Source organism: Oncorhynchus mykiss, chromosome Y, assembly GCF_013265735.2.
Source record: "Oncorhynchus mykiss isolate Arlee chromosome Y, USDA_OmykA_1.1, whole genome shotgun sequence".
Classification (NCBI taxonomy): domain Eukaryota; kingdom Metazoa; phylum Chordata; class Actinopteri; order Salmoniformes; family Salmonidae; genus Oncorhynchus; species Oncorhynchus mykiss.
In genome coordinates this window covers 15054263-15078882 of record NC_048593.1, presented here as the reverse complement: position 1 = coordinate 15078882, position 24620 = coordinate 15054263, and the positions used below count along the sequence as shown (strand labels likewise).

The 24620-nt window shown below is 41.1% G+C and overlaps 1 protein-coding gene across 1 annotated transcript in view; it reads left to right on the top strand.

The window, feature by feature from the left end:
• The first annotated feature begins 1872 nt into the window (after positions 1-1872).
• Positions 1873-24620, top strand: part of LOC110509702 (tumor necrosis factor receptor superfamily member 10A) — a 38194-nt gene continuing 15446 nt past the window's right edge. The window contains exons 1-3 of the mRNA XM_021590749.2: positions 1873-2125; positions 21572-21743; positions 23052-23183. Coding sequence (XP_021446424.2) covers positions 2093-2125; positions 21572-21743; positions 23052-23183 — 337 coding nt within the window. The 5' untranslated portion in view covers positions 1873-2092. The remainder of the gene's footprint in view (positions 2126-21571; positions 21744-23051; positions 23184-24620) is intronic.

The window sequence follows — 24620 nt, the reverse complement described above, 5'->3', positions numbered from 1 at the left end:
ATGTCTTTTGTCTATGGAGCATTTCCCTAGCATAGTTGGCATACCAGTTGTCAGCATGGACCCAGACACACTCATACATATGCTGCACAACTCAGGCAAAACTGCATGCTACATTAAATACGATGATCAAGCAGCAATATAGTCTTGTTCACCATCTGGTTAAGTTATCATAGAGAACCTAGCCTAGCAAGGGAGGATGTCAATGTGACCAATATTAACTCTGTAGACCTGTTGCATCTGGTCATTCACATAGGAGTGAAGTTTGGAGCCTACAGTGTTCTAATCATACCTACAGATGTGGCATTACCTGTGGAACTACAGCTAATTTGCATCTTGGGTTCTGCATCTTGACTAAGCCTTTACCTTATTTGACACCCAAAACACATGTCCAATGGAAGCCAGAGTTTATCCAATGGTATTGAATTATACAATTACACCATTCTGGAGATGGACTGTAGATCTACATTTAATTGAGAGTCGTAGTAAGTCCTGCCGGTGTAAAGTTTCACACAGAAAGGGCGATTCAGTGCTGTGCTGTTGTTTTTTTTCCAGCCGTGCAGTGCCAAAGCCTGGCACTTTAAATATGGTCTCAGAAAACCTGAAACACTTTACCTTGACACTAAATATGAGAAATTCATAGACATAAATAGGTTGGAATTGTTTTTAAATATGTGACGATTTGCAATATCAACCAATTTTGAGAGTCTTTCTCATGGAAATATTGTTCAAACAGATTCATTTAAATTACTGTAAATTAAGTTTCACTTCTTTTATTTTATGGTCAAAAATACTTCACAGACAGATAAAAGGGAAGTAGGCATAGGCTAGCCAGTGAACTGACCTAGTAATTCCTAATTCTTTAGCTGTACTTGAGTAAAGTCACAGGTTTGCTGATTGCACAATATCACTGTTGCCTCACTGTCTGGCACTGGCAGAATGGATCCTACGATATAAAGGAACTATCCAGTGAACGTCTCACTTTCAAAAGTTCATATTCTGTTAACTCATACCAAATTAATGTTGTTGACTCATCCTATACTCGTAATTGTGGCCAAAGCCTGAATTGGAGAAAAAGCATTTTTTTTTAATCCCACCTCAAACAGAGCATTTCAAAAATGCTTGCTACTTCCTCATAGAGGACAATGTCGTCCTCCTGACGAGGATGAGCTGGTCAATCAGCGGTCGACACACGTGAATATTTTTGATGACCAGTATACGCCCACACCATTGTTGCTGGGGTACGGTCACACCATTCCAAAACAGAAAAGCTGATTTTTAACGTACATGTACTTAATACAAATAATATGGAAGGAAAACAATTTCACTCATATTGTACTTAATTATTGATCATATTTTGTTTACGCCTCATGAATCAGGTGATCCGAGAGCCGTATATATGGCTTATTCAGGTAGGCCTACGTTACAGAAGGTTCAGATGTAGTACACTTGATATTATCGCCAAACATTGTGATCCGCAATATATCTAACACAAAATGTTGAAATGAATGAAGTACATGGCAGGTAGCCTCATGGTTAAGAGTGTTGGGCCAGTGATTAAAAGTTAGCAGGTTTTAATCCCTGAGCCGATTTGGGGGAAAATCTGTTGATGTGCCCTTGAGCCAGGCACTTAACCATTATTGCACCTGTAAATTGTTCTGGATCGGGGCGTCTGCAAATGATTCAAATGTGAAGATGAAAAAATACTATATCCAACGTGCATAAAATATTATATTTATTGATGTCAACCTACTTCTAAATTAACTCTTGGGAGTGACATTCTTGTTTTTTTCACTCCAAATGAAGTTATGTGATTGGTGTATGGGCATGACGTCAATGAGTATAGAGGACTGACTTTGAAAGAAGTATGCCATTGGTCGTGGGACTGTCCCAAGTGAGAGTGCTCAAGGCTGACACCTCTTCAGTGTCTTTTTTTAAATGTATAACTAAATGCATGGAAACAACCGGATGTTTTAATAGCAGATGTTTTATTTACAATGTTTTTATTTTGTAAGTAGTCGTGTTTTGAGGAAGTTTTAGATTTCATAACGAGGTTGAATTTTGGATGATAGTCGCTTGAGTTCGGAGTTCCAAGATGAACTTCAATCTGACGTTCATCAAAAGTCCGGTAAGAAAATAAAATATTGTACAGTGCCACATAGTAAACTATCTTGTTCTATTATGTTTTGATAACACCGAAATGTGTGAGACGTGTAATCACTATATTCGAGATGTGTGTCGCCGATAATTGCAGCCTATAGCCTGTCAAGACCACTGGTTTAAGTGATTAGTTGAAGTATGAACGATACAAAGTCTTCTTTTTTTTTACTCCGGCTGAAATAGTAGCCAATGGCGCGATGCTATGGAGATTAAATACTTTATATAACCTGTTACAAACGAAGATTTACGTTTACCCGAAGTGTATAACCTGTTACAAACGAAGAATTAAGTTTACCCGAAGTGTATAACTTGCTCTCGGGCAAGGGGCCACGCTCAGGCAGCTGCTGATCAAGAGAAGCAATAGGCTACTGCAATCTCAGCACTCCATTAGATAACATTTCTCAAGACTTATTGGTTAAACTATAACTTTCGGGAAGTGTCTCAAGTTGTAGCCCACGTGGAGTTGAACACCATGGCGTGATAACTGCTGCGCATTTGAAGTGGTGTGTGTTTGTTTACTGGGACACAGTATTGGAAGTTTATACTGTAGGCTACTCTACTGTACATGTGTATAATTTCGAACCCTTCCCCCATTGACAACAGTCACCATCTGGTGCCGAACATGATCCCACGCTATTAATTCAGCCCCCAGGCATCAGCACTGTCTTGGACATTGGGTCAAACAAACCAGACCCTGCTGGCATCTTCTTAATTGGTGTCTTATAACAGTTTGAAACATTGGCTAAATGGCTGTCATGATTTAATTATATGATTGTATATTATATTTTTTATATTCATGTATCGGCTAGTTATTACCTTGCTGTCACTGGGGGTACGCCTACTTACGACTTAGACAGCTAACTACAGTATAGCCGAAGCCTACCTTTCAATGTAAGCCACCATGTCGATCAAAACATGGTTTACCACCTCTCTATTGGAAGTCTCAAAGTATACAGAGCCCTTGGTATGCAGAGAAATGTGGTCTGCAAAACATCACAGCTTCAATATTCATGAATACATTGCGGAAAATGAATTTGAACTGTCCTAGATTCCTAGGTCACACATGCACACACACACACACACACACACACACACACACACACACACACACACACACACACACACACACACACACACACACAAACACATGCCTATATATTTAATTTAGAGTTGTAGTAAGTCCTGCCAGTGTAAAGTTTATTCCACACAAAAAGGGCCATTCATTGCTGTGCTGTTGTATTTTCCAGCCGTGCAGTGCCAAAGCCTGACACTATAAATATGGCCTCAGTAAAACCTGAAACACTTTACCTTGGATAAAATACCATTTGGGTTTGACACTAAATATGAGAAATTCATAGACATCAATACGTTGGGATTGTTTTTAAATGTGTGATGATTTGGAATATCAACCAATTTGTGTGTAATGTTCATGGAAATACCATTCAAACAGAGTAATTTATTGCCACACAACCATAGGTTGGTGGTATTTGCTATTTTATTGTCAGTTGGTTAATGGTTATTGTCAGTTGGGTAGGGGTAGGCAACACAAAAGGACATCACTTTTCCATTCCTACAAGTCAGCACCAGGGGTTGTTTTGGACAGAATAGCCTAATCGCCAGATCCAAGTTTGAAGTCATGCATTGCTCCGCTACTTAGAGCAAATGACTTTGCTTTCTGGTGTGGCGATGTCATTGTTTATCTTTCCTGTAAACTACAGAAACTTCTGGAGTCTTCTCACCAGTCAGTGCTTGTTGCTAGGGGACTATGGCGGAGGACTTTCAAACCCCCTAACCCCTCTCCATTGCAAATGACTGCAGTGTATGTGCATGTCCCTTTAGTAAATACCGATTTACGGATGATCAGTGGCATCAATCTAGTCGTGCCCAGCCCACACTCTTTTACACAAGATGTTATCTGGGTGTGGGTTCACACAGGAAATCTCTGAGGTCAACAACAAAAGAAGACAACCATCAAGGAGTTATAGGCCTACCTACTACTTCTATATTAGTAGAAGAACAAGTTCAAAAGTGTTGCTTAGGTTATTGGTCAACAGAGTGATTGTTTCTGCTACTTCACGGTAGATATTGGTCACGTGGAAAACATAGGCCTATTCTCTAGAACCGCATTTTAGAATATGTCTCTTTAACACGAGAACCGCTGGGCCTAGAGGGACCCCCCCCCCTTCAAGCTAATGAGCAGTCATTCTGACTGCGAAAATTCTAAGAGTGTAATAAATGTTATATATACTGTGGCAAAAATAATCATTTGGTTGTGTTTCTAAAGGTAACACAAAAGCATTTAAGGATTGTATTTTTGAATATCATCTCTGGTATAGTGAAATAGAATGGTACCAGGCTGGCACCTCTTACATTCCACTGCAAACACCTGCATGGATAAAGTAGGGAAGTCACATGCAGACTACAGCCTACATTACGATGCAACCCCAGTGCAAGCATTGTAATAAGAAGGCAGGTGTCAACATTCACTCACACGTCTCTCTGTTCTGTTGTCAATTAGAGTTCATATCAAACCTCAGAAAGTAAGAGGAAGGATGTGGGGAACAGCTGTGACGGTGTCAAATGTAATTTCACACTATCATTTCTTTCACCAAGGACCAGAACAAAGGAAGTGATGCTTTAATATTTACGCCATTGAAGAGACATTCTACGTACTTTGAAATTCATTCTACGTACTTTGAAATTCATTCTACGTACTTTGAAATTCATTCTACGTTACTCAAAATTCCTAATTCAAAGGTGTTGATAAGGAGTAGTGAAGGTGACATGTTCCTTTATTGACTCAACCACGGGTTCCAGGCCGTCAAAGATCTCAGCCACTTAATAGCCTTTGACAAATACTTGTTTATCTGTTGTAAATGTTAGATTGACGTCATGTGGTCACCAAGATTTATCAGGAAATACACCTGTTGCCCACACCTTATGTATGACTCAGTTTCCTGTGTACTGTAGCTCCTGTAGACACATAGAGCAAGAGAGACAGACGGACGGACGGACGGACGGACGGACGGACAGACAGTATGATGTAGTTGAAGTTGCTCTTATATTCTAAAATTGCCTTCACTACAGTAGACCGATTTGTTTGATGCAGTTGTCATCCACCAATGAATGACCTGTTACTCAGGATACATACACTGGCCAATTTATTAGGTACACTCATCTAGTACCGGGCCGGACCCCCCTTTGCCTCCAGAACAACCTGAATTATTTGGGGCATGGAAACGTTGCTCAATCAAGGTAACTAACGTGTGCCAGGAAAACGTTCCCCCATACCATTACACCACCGCCACCAGCCTGTACCGTTGACACCAGGCAGGATGGGACCATGGACTCATGCTGCTTACGTCAAATCCTGATTCTGCCATCAGCATGACGCAACAGGAACCGGGATTCGTCTTGCCATTCTCTACCTCTCTCATCAACGAGCTGTTTTTGCCCAGAGGACTGCCACTAACTGGATGTTTTTTGTTTGTCGCGCCATTCTCAGTAAACCTTAGACACTGTCATGCGTGAAAAACCCAGGATGCCAGCCATTTCTGAGATACTGGAACCCTGCGAGCCTGGCACCGACAATCATGCCACGCTCATAGTCGCTTAGGTCACTCGTTTTGCCCATTCTAACATTCAATCTAATAGTAACTGAATGCCTCAATGCCTGTCTGCCTGCTTTATATAGCAACCAAGGCCACGTGACTCACTATCTCGAGTAGCGAACCATTTTCGAGAACGGGATGGTGTCCCTAATAAACTGGCCACTTAGCGTAGTTAGTGAACCTTGTACTTTATTTCATGGTACATCAGTTACCAGGTATTTATTAATAAATGACATAGTCAAATGGAAACTACGTGGTTTGTTTCTTTGGGGATTCATTTACCATCACCGTGCTTTACAGTGTAAAGAACACATTTCTCTGACTGTATTAGTAAAGTATAGATCTACTGAACTAGTAAAGTAGCCTACTAGTTCAACTAGAGCTGAATTCAAGAAAACTCAGTTTGTGATGTCAGAATTATCACCAGTCTGAATTGAACACAGACATCCGTGACTGGGAGGGCATATGCTATCATTGACAGTGGCCACACTTCTGTTTAAAATTTGAGTTCAAACTGTCTCAAAGGTGTCTCGCAACACTGCCATAGTTCTCTGTATTTTTCCCTCCTAGATCTTAGACCCCAAAAATGCTCAAATGTTCAGAGGATGTTGAACGAGACCCAACCTTTGTTCATAGGTTGGGATAGTGTTTACAAAGACATAAATCACACGTTGAGATAGTCACTTAGGCCCTGTAGATCTGTTGGCCCAGACACATAGTCTGAATTTTTCCTGTGATGTGTTTATGAAGAAGAATATAAAGTGTCCAGGGGCTTCAAATAGCTTTTTACTTGGAGACACCCCTGTTAAGGAGCTACTGTGATTGTCTTTGGAACAAGTTAATGGATTCGGGATTCTCTAAAGAGATTTGTGAGTGAGTCACTCTTCTCTTTCTCTCCGTCTTCCCATCTCTCTCTCTCTCGCGCCACACTTTCAACAGCCTACCTATATCTGTGTCATTCCTTTCTAACTCAGGCAAATTTGATATTACACGAGTTAAAAAGAACATAACTCTGCTCTAAAATGAAGGCAAAAAAGGGTCAACTCAGTCTAATAGGTTGAGTTGGTAAGTAAGCATGGTGTTACCGCGAAGCTAGTTTCACAGAAAGTCCAACTCTTTGTCCGTAAAGAGTAGTTAACTCTATGGAACACCTGTTTGAGTCTCCTTACCACAACTCTTAGACATTACAGTGTACTTCTTTCTCACACTTCATCGAGTCAGACTTTTTGTGGTCACTCAGAGTCTCATTGTCAGTCATGTCACCAACCACAAGTGTTTGGCTTTGAGCAGGAATTTCGTCATAACTAACGTCACAAAGGTTGTTGTTTACACCTCGTACTGAGGTGAAAGCCAACTAACCAACTAACCTAACCTGTCACTCACTGTAACCCAGCGTCACACACACCCAGCGTCACACACAGGCACGCACACACAAACACAATGTGCTATGGTACAGTAATCAATGAACCCTACCCCCATGAGAAAACTGTGTGTGTGTGTGTGTGTGTGTGTGTGTGTGTGTCTTCCCTGAGTATAAATAACTGCCGGAGCGGATACGGCCCAGTGGCTCTCGGGCCCGGCCTTGACTAGAAGGACTAGAGAGAGGGAGAAAGAGGGAAAGAGAGAGAGGAGCTGAACCCGGCATGAAGCCTCTGCATTGTCTGGGCCTTCCTGTACTCCCTGGGAGGAGGGGGCCCCACCGTTTCACACGCTCCCTACTGATACGCTGTGCGTGTGACTGGGGAAACTGAATGTGTGTCATTGTATTTTGGCGGCTTCGTGTCGTGTTTTTTGTGTGTGTGTGTGCAACAACGTGTGTTGTGGTTATTGTTGTGTCTTTTTGGTAGCTTTATGTACTGCTCCATATTTGTCTGTGCTGTTTCTCATATAACAAAGTCAAACTCTCACCCCCCCCATATGTCTTTGTTACACTCTTAGAAAAAAGGTGCTATCTAGAACCCAAAAGGGTTCTTTGGCTGTCCCCATAGGAGAACCCTTTGAATAACCTGGTTCTACATGGAACCACAGACGGTTCTACATGGAACCCAAAAGAGTTCAATCTGGAACCAAAACGGGTTCTTCTATGGGTCAAAGAACCATTTTGGATCCCTGTTTTCTAAGTGTCTGATGAAGAATAGCTATGGTGGATGAGTAACTTGTTCTTAATGATACAAGCTGTGATGTACCATACCCCAGACCCCTACCACAGAAGAGGTAACGCATACAGAATGTCACCTGGTTTAGTACTGAAAGACATAACCAGAGCATGTCTTCTCCTCCCAGCTTTAAAAGAAAAGCAGGATTTATATCTCAAGTAGAAGACCAGTTGACTTTCAGCATCTTGCCAGGGTTATCTATGTGGGTTTGAATGGCAAAGTAGTTTAGTGTGAGCTTACTCAGAGTGACATGAGTCAATTAAATACACTCACATTCAGGAATTTCCAGATTTAAAGGAGGAGAGAAACTAAAGTAAAGGAGTGGTGTGTCATCAAAACATGAATGGATGAATGTCTTAATTATACACTGCCATGAGAAATGTTGCTAGTATACGTGTGTTGTCAGTCAAACGTGTAATTGATCTACGGTATTGTACATTTGGCTACAAGGCAGTGTTTTGTAATGGTGTTGAAGGTTACCTAATGTTTCCATGCATTTATAGGTAGAAAAAAATAAGAGAGCAAGGGTCTGAACTAGAGGTCGACCGATTATGATTTTTCAACGCAGATACTGATTATTGGAGGACCAAAAAAGCCGATACCGATTAATCTGCCGATTTAAAAAAAAAAAAAAAAAAAAAAAAAATTGTAAAAATGACAATTACAACAATACTGAATGAACACTTATTTTAACTTAATAAATACATATAAAATAAAATAAATTTAGCCTCAAGTAAATAATGAAACATGTTCAATTTGGTTTAAATAATAACAAAGTGACGAAGAAGAAAGTAATAAAAAAAAGCAATATGTGCCATGTAAGAAAGCTAACGTTTCAGTTCCTTGCTCAGAACATAAGAACATATGAAAGCTGGTGGTTCCTTTTAACATGAGTCTTCAATATTCCCAGGTAAGAAGTTTTAGGTTGTAGTTATTATAGGAATTATAGGACAAATATCATCAACCATGTGTAGTTAACTAGTGATTATGATTGTTTTTTATAAGATAAGTTTAATGCTACCTAGCAACTTACCTTGGCTTACTGCATTCGCGTAACAGGCAGTCTCCTTGTGGAGTGCAACGAGAGAGAGGGAGGTTGTTGTTGTGCTGGACTAGTTAACTGTAAAGTTGCAAGATTGGATCCCCCGAGCCGACAAGGTGAAAATCTGTTGTTCTGCCCCTGAACGAGGCAGTTAACCCACCATTCCTAGGCCATGATTGAAAATAAGAATGTGTTCTTAACTGACTTGCCTAGTTAAATAAAGGTATACAAAAATATATATTAAAATAATTTTTAAAATCTGCAAATCGGCGCCCCAAAATACCGATTTGTTATGAAAACTTGAAATCGGCCGTAATTAATTGGCCATTCCGATGAATTGGTCGACCTCTAGTCTGAACAGACTAAGAACAAGATGTGGTTTGTGTCCTGAAGAACAGTCAAACTGAAAACCCGCAACAAATACCTTGTTTTTTGTTGTTGCCTTTTAGTTTTGGTCTTTCAGTAATTCAAGACACAAACCACGAAGGGTCTTGTTCTTAGCCAGGTACTTTGTTTAGGGGTGACTGGGATGAGTAATAGTTGAACGTTGACTTATAAGACTTATAATATAGGTCCCCAGGAAGTTGGAAAACTGGCCTAATACAGTGATTATAAGCAATTGACCCACAAGACACCATCCCTCATCTATTGGCACATTTACAATGGATAAGGGACTGTTTCTGTCCAACTATATCGCAACCCTAAATAAATGGGGGTAAAATAGACACTGAATGAAATTAGGGAATTTAGACAGTTCTTATTCGTTTGCTATTAGGACATAAAATATGGCATGGGACGCAAACTCCTGTTGACATCACCCCGTAGCACTCACTTCTGTCAACATGAAGTGCTTTGAGAGACGAGTCAAGGACACCTCTGCCTTACCTGTCACCCTAGACCCACTTCAATTTGCTTACCGCCCATGCAAATGAATTACTTAAAAATCATACAATGTGATTTTCTGGATTTCTGTTTTAGATTCCGTCGCTCACAGTTGAAGTGTACCTATGATAACAATTACAGACCTAAACCTGCAAAATCGGCAGTGTATCAAATACTTGTTCTCTCTCCCCCCTGGACATAGACTTGAAATCACTGGCCACTTTAATATATGGAACACTAGTCACTTTAAAATTGTTTACGTATCTTACATTACTCATCTCATATGTATATACTGTATTCTATACTATTCTACGGTATCTTAGTCTACGCCGCTCTGACATTGCTCATCCATATACATTCTTAATTCCATTCCTTACTTAGATTTGTGTGTATTGGGTATATGTTGTGAAATTGTTAGAAATTACTTGTTCGATATTACTGCACTGTCGGAGCTAGAATCACAAGCATTTTGCTACACCCACAATAACATCTGCTAAACACGTGTATGTGACCCATACAATTTGATTTGATTTGACATCGACTTTTGCGATTTCGAAACATCTGTCAAACAATAATTTCCATGCGAAGTGTCCCTTTAAGTGTCTCTCCACTTTCTGTGTCTCTTCATCTCAGCCTACCTTCCTCTTAGCAATACTTTCCTTGACTAATCGGAACCTCCGTAACAGGGCCTGTTTCCTCCATCCGCCTGTCCAGTTAATCTGAGCGGATGGGTGTTCCGTATTCCCACTGTCACGTATTTCCCTCCCAGATAATAGATGAGAGAATAGGCGAGGCTAATGGGAAAGGCATGATTGGGATACGGAGGAGGGTCAGGGTCCCAAATCTCCCACTCTCCGGATCCAGGGGCGTAATGAGGTACAGCGTGCTGCTCCTTATATCAGATACGGCGATGATTGAAATCATCTGTCCTGTATCAAATAAAGTACATTCTCCCTTGGCCATTCTACTTTGAGTGCATGTGTGTGTACACTGTGCTCACTTGTGTGTGTGTGTGCGTACGTGTGTGTCTTTCCCTCGCTCTCCCTGAGATAATGAGGCTCACTGTACGACCCACAGGAGGGGAATTAAACCCCTGTAAATGCCACATTGATAACTTGCTCCACTGAAAGGGGGTCCTGTCATTCAGCAATAAATACAATCTCAGTGTACACGGTGGCATGTGTTGAATGTGCCAGGGCAATTTGGAAGTACCCGAATGCAGTGACAGGAACTGGTTGAGAGTGCGGCTCAATGATGCTCAGATAGGCTACAGTCCATTCATTTTCTCTCTCTCTCTCTCTCTCTCTCTCTCTCTCTCTCTCTCTCTCTCGCGCTCTGTCTGCCATGTGCAGGGCAGGATGTCTGCTGTACTGTACAACACTAGAGTATTTAGTATTGGTGGGCTGCCAGAGGCAAGGGATTGTGGCTTTAGGACTTGGAGGGCTCTCTCTCAACACTGAGGTTGAGGTGGCCACTCTGGTCCTCTTCCTTACGAAACATATACCACATTGTGTGTGTGTGTGTGTGTGTGTGTGTGTGTGTGTGTGTGTGTGTGTGTGTGTGTGTGTGTGTGTGTGTGTAACAGAGAGAGAGAATGTGGTGGAGGGGTCATTGGTGTGTGTGCTGTCTAGTGTTTAGATAAGTGAATGGTGAGGGATAATGTCTTCTGCAGCACTTAGCATTATTAGCCATTATACCAGGGTACTGTAACTACAAGGAAGTAACCAGTGTGATATGAAAAACACAAAAAGATGTGTGTAAAGTGGTAAGGCCTGTAGGAAAGAATAGCTTTGTAGCTGTAATGTTGGTCGATCAGGTTTTGATGTCTGCATTTAGGACTTGATGTACTTACTGTACAACTGTCTACTCAGTTTCATACCAAGTGCTTACTGTACTTGTACAGAAGTGATTTTGTGCAGAATACAGATGTTTTCCAGTGGTGTAAAGTACTTAAAAATACTTTAAAGTACTACTTAGTTTTTGGGGGTATCTCTACTTTTCTATTTATATTTCTGACTACTTTCATTTTTACTTCACTACATATTCATAAAGAGAATACTCCATCCATTTTCCTTGACACCCAAAAGTACTCGTTACATTTGGAATGCTAAGCAGGATATGAAAGTGGTCCAAGTAGCCTAGTGGTTGGAGCGTTGGACTAGTAACCGAGAAGTTCCAAGATCGTATCCCTGAGCTGACAAGGTACACATCTGTCGTTCTGCCCCTGAACAAGACAGTTAACCCACTGTTCCTAGGCTGTCATTGAAAATAAGAATGTGTTCTTAACTGACTTGCCTTGTTAAATAAAGGTAACATAAAAAAGAATTCCCGCACTTATCAACAGATCATCCCTATTGCCTCTGATCTGGCAGACTCACTAAACACACATGCTTCATTTGTAAGTAATGTTGGAGCGTAACTCTGGCTATCCGTAAATTAAGAAAATAAGAAAATGATTTTGTCTGGTTAGCTTAATATAATGCACCTGAATTTAACATTATTTTTACTTTTACTTTTACTTTTGAGACTTAAGTACATTTTAAACCAAATATAGACTTTTACTCAGTTAGTATTTTAGGCATTTTCTATGAAGGTATCTTTACTTTTACTCAAGTATGACAATTGGGTCCTTTTTCACCACTGCTTTTCCCCAATTCAACACTTGAGCAGCACACCTTAGACACAAAATAAACTCTCACTCTCTGATGGCCATGGCTCAATGGGAAAATTCCATTGTTAGATATTCCTCCTCCCCATAAAGTGAACTTTCCCCTCTGTGGGGCGCCTATAAACTGCTGAGAGAAGAACAGGTTTGTCTGTGAGGATGGGATGGCTGCTGAATGGCGGAATCTAGTAATCCACAGGCCCAAGAATGCACCCAGACAGGAAATGATGTCACCGTTCAGCAGCCCTGTGTGTGTGTGTGTGTTCTTTCCAGTATAGACAGGCCACCTGGCTTTTGATTGGGCACATAACCATGGTTACCCTTCTAAGCAAGCCTGATTACTGTCTGTGGGATTCGCCATGGTTACACTACTTCTTTTTATATGATGTGGTTCCAATGCATGGCTCAAGCTCTCCTCTCCTTCCCTGGTTGTGTTTTTCTCCTTTTTTCCTTCTTTCCCTCTCACAAATTTCAGAAAATGAACACATACTTGCACACTGTCATTTCCCCTGCGTACCTTCTTTTTCACACGGCCTCAGTCACACACCCAACTCTTTTACTCCCTCTATACAATCTTACAAGCTGTTACAATCCTCTCTCCCCCTCTCGCTTGTTCTCTGTTTGTGCCTGCAATCTCTCTCGCTCTCTCGCCCTTCTCTCTTTGGCTCTTCTCTCTCACAATAGCCCTATTCCCACTGCGAGATATGAAGAAGAGTCTGTGGAGTGGAGTGGTGAAAGAGATTCCCCCCACCACTCTGGGACCTGTGGTGCCACCTCTGAAATCATCATACATTGTTACAACATATCCTATTTCTATGATCTACATTTGACATGTTTTTGGTGGGGATGGGCTTCCTATAGTTTTACGTGGTTCAGTGTAGCCGGCAGCTACTGTAGCAATTTCAGAATGTAACAGACTGTTACTGCAATTTCGGGTAAAAACTCAATAAAACAAGTCTTGAATGTTTGGAAAATGTCAACATTTCAGCTATTTCAAAAACATTGCTCTGCTGTGACCATTTATACTGTAGGAGTGTTGGCTCAACGAGACAATTCTTTTCACAGTGCCCTGCTCCAAAGCAAACTCCGGAGGTAGTGACCGATGCCTAGCAAGTATGCAAGTTTACATTTGAGTAATATGTGCAGTTGACGGTATTTATAGGAAAAGTGTAGTAAGTGTGAAGAGGCTCTGTGTTTGGATAAAGCTAAAGGGTGTGATTGTGAGTGCTCTGCTGGTCGTCGGCCCCTCCGCTCTGCCTCCCTGTGTCTGTGGAAAGTCTGACATGAGCAAATAGAACGGGGAGAGTAGGTGGAAGGGGGAGAAGGAGAGAGCCATCAAGAGGCGTGATGGCTGCACAGTAGGGCTGCACCGGCCAGGAAACTCCCTGTGAACAACAAGACATGACCACTTTCCAGAGAACCAAGTGAGGAGCGACAGGAGCTTAGTCAGGAGTCAACTCTGTTGTCAACATCAGCCTGTCAGTCAGGAGTCAACCTCAGTCTGACAAGAAGCAACTCCAGTCTGTTATTCAGAAGTCAACTCCAGTCTGTTAGTCAGGGGTCAAAACCCACTAGTGTTCCAGGAATGCCCCTGGTTCACCCAGAGAAGATTGACCCCAAGAAACACATGTAAGAATTGGTGTGTTGTGATGAGCTTCTGTTAGTTGTCATAGACGAAGTGGAGTTTTTATAATACCATTGCAACCGTTGCTACACACAGGAAAAACAAGTGTCGCCTAAAAGGGTTCTTTAGCTGTCTCCATAGGAGAACCCTTTGAATAACCCTTGTTGGTTCCAAGTAGAACTGTTTTGGGTTCCATGTAGAACACAGGGTTCTACATGGAACCAAAAAAGGTTGTCCTATGGGGACAGCCAAAGAACCCGCTTGGAACCCTTTTTTCTAAGAGTGTATGTTTCTCCAGCATCTTCGTTTACCAGCTACTGCCCGTGCACACACAGACTTATTCAGAAAACGCTAACTCTACCTTTTGAGGAAAGTCTACCTACTATTGGTACTATACATTTTTTTTTTATAGTACCCACAATTGTATGTTTACATGCACACTGATAATTCAATATTAAACTGATTATGGCAGTAGGCCGAGAATGGAAATAGTCATGTAAACACCTCACATAGCTAATCTTCATCGGCATACGGTCAAAATCAAAGTAAGCTCATGCCGATTAAAATTCCTGGTTTTCGAAACAATCGTTCAAATTATTAGGAGATATAAACAGTTTAAATGGTGTTCCAGTGGTGTATTTGATCTGCACCTGTGCCACACCGGCAGCACAAGTCTCCCTGTTATGCGAAAATTAAGTAAGTTTAGAAAAACTGAAAGTATGCATCTTAGAAATAGTTTTCACACAGAAACTTTATATGTCCGATCTCAGAATCAAATAGGCTTCACAAAAATAACATGGTCACTGTGGTAGAAAGTTTATTTTGATTAGGCGATTTTCTGCATTAACAAACGTTTTTTGATATCAGACCATGTCCATGTAAACAGGATTATTAGGGAAATTGTTATTCTTAAAAAGCACGTAACCATTTTAAACAAACTATTAGATTAATCTGACTATCCACAATAATTCAATTATTCTGTGCATGTATCTGTGCTCTGTGACTTCCATATATACAGTGCCTTGCGAAAGTATTCGGCCCCCTTGAACTTTGCGACCTTTTGCCACATTTCAGGCTTCAAACATAAAGATATAAAACTGTATTTTTTGTGAAGAATCAACAACAAGTGGGACACAATCATGAAGTGGAACGACATTTATTGGATATTTCAAACTTTTTTAACAAATCAAAAACTGAAAAATTGGGCGTGCAAAATTATTCAGCCCCCTTAAGTTAATACTTTGTAGCGCCACCTTTTGCTGCGATTACAGCTGTAAGTCACTTGGGGTATGTCTCTATCAGTTTTGCACATCGAGAGACTGACATTTTTTGCCATTCCTCCTTGCAAAACAGCTCGAGCTCAGTGAGGTTGGATGGAGAGCATTTGTGAACAGCAGTTTTCAGTTCTTTCCACAGATTCTCGATTGGATTCAGGTCTGGACTTTGACTTGGCCATTCTAACACCTGGATATGTTTATTTTTGAACCATTCCATTGTAGATTTTGCTTTATGTTTTGGATCATTGTCTTGTTGGAAGACAAATCTCCGTCCCAGTCTCAGGTCTTTTGCAGACTCCATCAGGTTTTCTTCCAGAATGGTCCTGTATTTGGCTCCATCCATCTTCCCATCAATTTTAACCATCTTCCCTGTCCCTGCTGAAGAAAAGCAGGCCCAAACCATGATGCTGCCACCACCATGTTTGTCAGCTGTGTTGCTTTTACACCAAACATAACGTTTTGCATTGTTGCCAAAAAGTTCAATTTTGGTTTCATCTGACCAGAGCACCTTCTTCCACATGTTTGGTGTGTCTCCCAGGTGGCTTGTGGCAAACTTTAAACAACACTTTTTATGGATATCTTTAAGAAATGGCTTTCTTCTTGCCACTCTTCCATAAAGGCCAGATTTGTGCAATATACGACTGATTGTTGTCCTATGGACAGAGTCTCCCACCTCAGCTGTAGATCTCTGCAGTTCATCCAGAGTGATCATGGGCCTCTTGGCTGCATCTCTGATCAGTCTTCTCCTTGTATGAGCTGAAAGTTTAGAGGGACGGCCAGGTCTTGGTAGATTTGCAGTGGTCTGATACTCCTTCCATTTCAATATTATCGCTTGCACAGTGCTCCTTGGGATGTTTAAAGCTTGGGAAATCTTTTTGTATCCAAATCCGGCTTTAAACTTCTTCACAACAGTATCTCGGACCTGCCTGGTGTGTTCCTTGTTCTTCATGATGCTCTCTGCGCTTTTAACGGACCTCTGAGACTATCACAGTGCAGGTGCATTTATACGGAGACTTAATTACACACAGGTGGATTGTATTTATCATCATTAGTCATTTAGGTCAACATTGGATCATTCAGAGATCCTCACTGAACTTCTGGAGAGAGTTTGCTGCACAGAAAGTAAAGGGGCTGAATAATTTTGCACGCCCAATTTTTCAATTTTCGATTTGTTAAAAAAGTTTGAAATATCCAATAAATGTTGTTCCACTTCATGATTGTGTCCCACTTGTTGTTGATTCTTCACAAAAAAATACAGTTTTATATCTTTATGTTTGAAGCCTGAAATGTGGCAAAAGGTCGCAAAGTTCAAGGGGGCCGAATACTTTCGCAAGGCACTGTATCTGTGATTTAATTTGACCATGGGAAAAATAAAAGAGCTATTGTGTAAAAATGATGTGTTTGATTAAACTGAGCCCTGTGTGCGAGGTATGGGGGTCGGAGGGAGGGTGGTTGGATAAGGCGGGGTACAAGAGAGCCAAAACTAGGCCGCTCATTTACATGGGAAGGTTCGCGTTACGTCCGAGGCGGTTCGTGGTGGTGTCGCATGTCAGCCCAGTCAAAGAGCCCGGCTTTAAGAATGTGGGTCATTTGAAGTACAGGGACTAAAGCGTGTTGTTCGGCCGTGAATAGGGCCTTCTCACAATGACACGATGAAAAGGTGTGTGAACAAACACCCGTGCCCGGGGGACACGCTAAAGACCTCTGCCCTGTTATTATCTAGCACATGAATGGATTTACTGGGATGATGGGAATCAATCTGTTATCGGCAGCAACGTGCTGGCTTTAGCTATAAGATATCTTATCTCCTTACTAGGGAGGATCATGGTCGTCCAAGACAATATTGGTTATAATAATAATAATGGTTTAACCAATATGATATTTTGAATAGGTTGAAATGGTTTGGATGAGCTTTGAACTCTCATAAGCGTCTGTTTGACTCTTCGGGGAAAAAAATATTGGTGCAGGAAGCAACATTGTGACAAATGCAATCTGTTTTTAACTCCCTTCATGTCTTTAACCCTTGGATCTTCTCTGAACACCAGAACAGTGATGCCACCTGGCCATTCAACATTGCCAGAATCCTACTTCAACTGTACTGAATGACTCATGCACTCCGCACTCCACACCTTAATTTAAGACCAGTAAATCAAATCAAATCAAATTTAATTATATAGCCCTTCGTACATCAGCTGATATCTCAAAGTGCTGTACAGAAACCCAGCCTAAAACCCCAAACAGCAAGCAATGCAGGTGTAGAAGCACGGTACATGGTGTAAACCTGTATACTAAGGCTGACCCCAATTATTCAACTGGTCGACTGTTTGGTCGTTAGGCAGTTGGTCGACTGAGATTATTTTAATTGAGCTGTAACAAATATACAGTTGAAGTCAGAAGTTTACATACACTTAGGTTGGAGTCATTAAAACTCATTTTTCAACCACTCCACACATTACTTGTTAACAAACTATAGTTTTGGCAAGTGTTTACAGACAGATTATTCCATTTATAATTCACTGTTTCAGAAATTCCAGTGGGTCAGAAGTTGACTGGAAAATTCCCAAAAAATATGGCATGGCTTTAGAAGTGGGCTAATTGACATCATTTGAGTCAATTGGGGGTGTACCTGTGGCTGTATTTCAAGGCCTACCTTCAAACTCAGTGCCTCTTTGCTTGACATCATGGGAAAATCAAAAGAAATCAGCCAATCAACCTCAGAAAAAAAATTGTAGACCTCCACAAGTCTGGTGCATCCATGGGAGCTATTTCCAAACTCCTGAAGGTACCACGTTCATATGTACAAACAATAGTACGCAAGTATAAAAACAATGGGACCGCACAACCATCATACCGCTCAGGAAGGAGATGCATTCTGTCTCCTAGAGATTAACGTACTGTGGTAAGAAAAGTACAAATCAATCCCAGAACAACAGCAAAGGACCTTGTGAAGATGCTGGAGGAAACAGGTACAAAAGTATCCATATCCACAGTAAAACGAGTCCTATATTGACATAACCTGGAATGCCGCTCAGCAAGGAAGAAGCAACTGCTCCAAAACCGGCATAAAAAAGCCAGAATACGGTTTGCAACTGCACATGGGGACAAAGATTGTACTTTTTTGAGAAATGTCCTCTGGTCTGATGAAACAAAAATAAAACTGTTTGGCCATAATGACCATCATTATGTTTGGAGGAAAAGGGGGGAGGCTTGCAAACCAAAGAACACCATCCCAACCGTGGAGCACGGGGGCGACAGCATCATGTTGTGGGGGTGCTTTGCTGCAGGAGGGACTGGTGCACTTCACAAAATAGATGACATCATGAGGGTGGAAAATTATGTGGATATATTGAAGCAACATCTCAAGACATCAGTTAAAGTTAAAGCTTGGTCGCAAATGGGTCTTCCAAATGGACAATGACCCCAAGCATACTTCCAAAGTTGTGGCAAAATGGATTAAGGACAACAAAGTCAAGGTATTGGAGTGGCCATCACAAAGCCCTGACCTCAATCCCATAGAAAATGTGTGGGCAGAACTGAAAAAAGTGTGTGCGAGCAAGGAGGCCTACAAACCTGACTCAGTTACACCAGCTCTGTCAGGAGGAATGGGCCAAAATTCACCCAACTTATTGTGGGAAGCTTGTGGAAGGCTACCCAAAATGTTTGACCCAAGTTAAACAATTTAAAGGCAATGCTACCAAATACTAATAGAGTATGTAAATGTCTGACCCACTGGGAATGTGATGAAAGAAATAAAAGCTGAAATAAATCATTCTCTCTACTATTATTCTGACATTTCACATTCTTAAAATAAAGTGGTGATCCTAACTGACCTGAGACAGGGAATTTTTACTAGGATTAAATGTCAGGAATTGTGAAAAACTGAATTGAAATGTATTTGGCTAAGGTCTATGTAAACTTCTGACTTCAACTGTATATACACATTTGCGCTCATCTCAGTAAATGAATCCATTGCGCAGGCCTAGACTAAAAGCCATTGTATGCTTGATCCGAAAATGTGGATCGGAGGCAGAGGCATACAGAGGCATACAGAGGCATACCGAGGCATACAGAGGCATACCGAGGCATACCGAGGCATACAGAGGCATACAGAGGCCAAATCGAGCGCTGTACCGCATCGCCATGCTCCTCCCAAATTTTATAAACATAATTTCTAATCTACAATGTTTGTTATATTGGTTACGGTAATTTCTGTTAATACAATCAGTATTATAATTCCAGTCTTCCCATTATCATTGTCGGAGTGGACATGTTGTTTTGCAGAGTGCACAACCTATGCTACACTTGTGAGACATAAGTTTTGGTTTATGTAATTCCATTCATGAGTTTTGGCAATTTTGCCATTGTCTTTTATTTGGAGGACTCCTGTCAATGTTGAGTAAGGATGTGCATGTATAGAAGTAGACCTATAGGCTACCTAGCCTGCGCGCAAATGTAAATATATAATTGTGCCCATTTGGGGATCTGATAGTATTTCTGATTGGTTTAACGCACCACCACTAATGACTTGTGGAGCTTCTCAAAGTAAGGTTTTCTTTACCTCAAACTGCAAGAAAATATCTGTTTTTACATTCATTGCGAATTAAAATATCTGTTTTTACATTCATTGGGAATTAAAATATCTCCTCAATGTTTTTGAAAAACCTTTCCAGCTCTCTTCCTTTCGATAACCACTCGGGGTGAAAGGGAAAAATGTCATGCCCCGATCCAGTGGAAACGTCATAAAATAGGCCTACCTTATTACTTCTTATCAGTACTTGACTTGGACATAAATAGGTTCCGGTACTCATTTTGGGTGCTGGTGCTGTTAATATTTAGGTGCAGGAGCTCAAGCAGTAGAATATTTGAGGTGCCGGTACTCAGCTCCAGTGAGCTTCTGCCTGAGTCAAGCACCGCGTCTTATTCCTTGCACAAATAGCCTACAGCTGTGTCTGTCCCGAGGTCACTGGGTGGAAAACTCTTGAGGGCCCAGAATATTTTATACAATGTTGCAAGTTCGCTAGGCAAGCTTTGGCTGTACCCAATATAATAGTTGAGACAATGTTTCAAGTTCATTGCAGACAGGCCATGTGTAGCCAATGTGATTTATAGGATATTTATTTTTATCAGGATATTTTCTACCTGAAGGCGCCAGTGTTTTTATTTGTTGGCATTATGTAGGCTATTTTTGCACAGTTGGCAATGGCAATAGAAGTAACATTTTCGGTTTGTATCATTTTCATTTAGATTTGGATAGAATTTTGATTAACCACATGACAATGGTTTTGAGATATTCTAAATTAAATTAAACTTTTTCACAAAAATGTGCATTTGAAAACCATAACTGACACGCAGATCGGTAGAAATGGTAAGATAAATTGGAATTCCACACGAGAAAGGTTGCCGACTCCTGGTGTAGCCTATTACTGCCAACTTCAGGAGAGTAATGGCAGAATCTGCGAAAGCCAGCAGGAGAGGGAGTAGTTGGGTCAGGTATCTAGATCTCTGGCAGTGTCTTGAGGCATTTGTCTTATTTCATCAAACTGTAGCTTAAAGCATTAGATAAGCTCAATGCATATAGTTGATTTAATTAAAACACATAGGGTGTGTCTATATATGGAAAAATACAAGTTTAAAAATGTAGACCAATCGATTGGTTGAAAGAACAGAAGACTTCGGTCGCCCACGATTTTCTGTTGTCAGGGACAGCCCTACTGTGTACATACATATGTTATGTTGTTCTGTCTCTGTTTTCTAACTCCGGCTGGCTCTCCTAATTGGCTTTCCTGTACAGATGTTCAGATCAGATAGTTCAAACAAGGTTTCTTACGAGAACATATACAGTCCTCTCTCCTCCCGCTCTCTGAATGTGGGTGGGTGGGTGAGTGTGAACCTGGCAATGTGAACCCCTCCCTCCCTCCCTCCTGTTCTCTCTCTCTTTCTCTCTCTCTCACTTTCTCTCTCACTTTCTCTCTCTCTCTTGCTGCACTGGCAATCACCTCTTTCCAGGCCATCATTGTAAATAAGAATGTGTTCTTAATTGACTTACCTGGTTAACTAAAGGTTAAATAAATCAATTCAATTCTCCCCTGTCTCCCCCCTCCATCTCTTATCCACCTCTTTCTCCCACAATCCCCTTCTCTCTCCCTCTCTTGTCTAGGTGGTGGTGTTCCTGCTGTGCTCTTGGCTGGTGTGCTGTGGGGCAGAGCTGAATGGCGTGGTGGCGACCCAGTGGTCCGGCGATGACAGGAACCGGACGCTGCAACACAAAAACTGTGTGGAGAACCAGCAGTACCTCCACCAGGGCCTCTGCTGTCTCAACTGCCAGGCTGGTAAGGATAACCCAGTCCCAAAACCTGATCTAGAACCCAAGTGAGAATGTTGGTCTTATACACTGCCAGGCTATCAGTCAAGGCCAGACGAATCTGAGTTTCTAAAACCTGAGCCCGGAACCAGAACTAGAACCACCCCTTATGAACAGATCCCAATATAGAACCGGTCCTTATGATAAATTATAAGCAGGCATTCCAGAGAGAAGGTAACTCAGACTGGGTTTACAGCTCTTTCACATGGTTCCTATTAGAGTCTGTGCCTTAGGACAGGGTCTTATAGAGTCAGAGTAATGCCAAATATGTGAGGATAGCAAAGCAGAACCCATGCCCAAGCTATTATAGAGTCAGAGTAATGCCAAATATGTGAGGATAGCAAAGCAGAACCCATGCCCAAGCTAGCAGCTGGGAACCCAATCCATGCTTTTTAACTAAACCCAGTAGTAAACATTCAAGGAGTAGGGTTTGTTTTAAAAGTGGAAGTAGTCCCATTAAAACTGAACCACTGCCTTACTGCTGCCAGCGCCTTGGAATGAGCCACGGACATTATATTCTTGCTATTGCTAGGAAGCTATTGCTAACAAGCTATTACTATTGCTAGCATTAGCAAGCTAGCGAATACTTTTCTGATTAGATGACCTGTTTTGACCTTTTGGGTCAGTCAGATAAGAACAGGCAGACAGACAGATAGAGAAAGAAAGAGACAGGCCTAGGTGTAGAGATACACCCACAGTTGAAATATGTGCTCTAGTAAATTAGCTGCAATGAGATAGCATTTTGTCGCTAACTGCGCTGCCTCTATCTGTAGCTAGTTAGTCAGAAATGCCAATTACCTTTTCAAGCTTTCCTCTGTATATTTCTCACGCTCCCTCATTCCCTCTTTCACTCTCTTTCCCTCTCTTTCTGGTGTGATAGTATATTTTCTCTGAACACATGAGGTGCCTAAAGCATTGCATGCATGAACAGAGCACAAAAAATGAAAATGTTACATTACAACCAAGAAAGTAGACACAAAACCACTACCGTAGTATTTAGTTTACATATGCCATGCCAGTTAGCAAACACACACACACACACACACACACACACACACACACACACACACACACACACACACACACACACACACACACTACCATCTCAACACACACATACATAAACACACCACCCTCTGTGTTACTCGAAGAAATACTACAGGCTAAATGTGTCCTAAATTTGGTTAAAGGTTAAATAAAACAATTAAAAAGGCGATATCAGAGTATTTGTATTTGTGTAAATTTTTTATTAATTGATTGGTTTATTGGTCGACAGGTACATTCATGCTGAGGGCGTGCGACAGGGACATGGAGCAAGGGACGTGCATGCCCTGCGAACATGGCTTGTCCTACACAGAACACTCCAACGGGATGAACCGCTGCCTGCCCTGCACCCACTGTCGCATGGGTAATGGAGTCCTCTGACTTTTATTTGTAGTCCTGTAACTGTTGTTTGTTGTTTTACCTTTTATCTGCCCTCTTTAGCTGTCCTTAAAATATTGTGTGGTTGTAAGAAGAGACTCTCCATTTCACATGAAGTTAGCTATTTCTGGTCAATCAAGCAGAGTGACCCTCTCTTTTGTCTGTTGCCAATTCATAAACTATTAACCAAGGTAGACAACCATTCCAGAAGTCTTTTCATGGAGCATTGGGCAATCACAGTTTAACTTGATAGACTTTTGTTCCAGAGAGGGCAGAATAATACATTGTGGCTTTCTCCCTGTATGGTAATATGATCCAGTGGTATTACATGGCATATGTGGGTGGGTCTTTGTTGTTTTGTTTCACACACACTGAAAGCAGATTGTTTGTTACCTGTCTCAGGAGAGTCATGTGTGTGGTTGCGTTACCTTGCACAGCAGTTGGATGTGGTTGTGTTGTATTGTCTCCCACACCATGTGTCTTTGTGCCAAATGAAAGGCCTGACCCAAAGAAAAGAGACTATGGTGACTACTGTTACAGGAGATTGACATGTTTTGTTCTTCCCCACTGGGCAAAAACTAGTTGAAGCAACGTTGTTTCCATGTTATTTCAACGCTAAAAATCAATGTGATGGTGTGGAAAACTAATTGGATTTGCAAAACGTAATCAACGTAAGGGCATTTAGTCATTTTTCCACTCAACTTTTAACCTAAATCCAATTACGTGGAATTTGTCTGTCGATTTCATGTTGAATTCACGTTAGTTGACAACTCAACCAAATGTAAATCAAAACTAGACGTGAACTAACGTCTGTGCCCAGTGGCTAGTCACTGAGGTGTTGAGAAAGAGCATTATTATGTGAGTGCATCAGTGCATACACACATCAGAGTCCACACTGTGTAAACAGACAAATCTTTGTCTTAAAACTCTCGCTCAAAAGCACAATTGTATAAAGTGGTGGTGTAAAAAATGATGTTTCAGAAGGCTTTCATCAAATAGTCTCTCACGCCGTATACAGAGAGAGCATCTAAGAAAAGATCGATTTTAAATCAAACTAAGAAAATGTATCCCCCAGCTACTATATCATCTTGTTAGTCTTTTTCTTTAGCCAGCTATATTACAAAGTTACTTTCTGCCGGATTACTTAGAATTCATTTTCTTATCATTCACATGTTGTGAAATTGTTTTTTATGGTTCTTGTTGGGTCATTGTTTTAAAAGATTTTATGAGCGCACTATAATCTTTTGAGTAACGCAGTCAATTTAGTGGCTATTTTTGACCTTGGCATCGGTTTAGTTTATCGGTTTAGTTTATTGGTCCGACTCATGTAAAACAGTACCCTAAATACCTGGTGTTTATTTTTCAAAATGCCTGATAAGGATATTGCAAGGTAATTAAATAAGAATAACTTAGTGATATATAG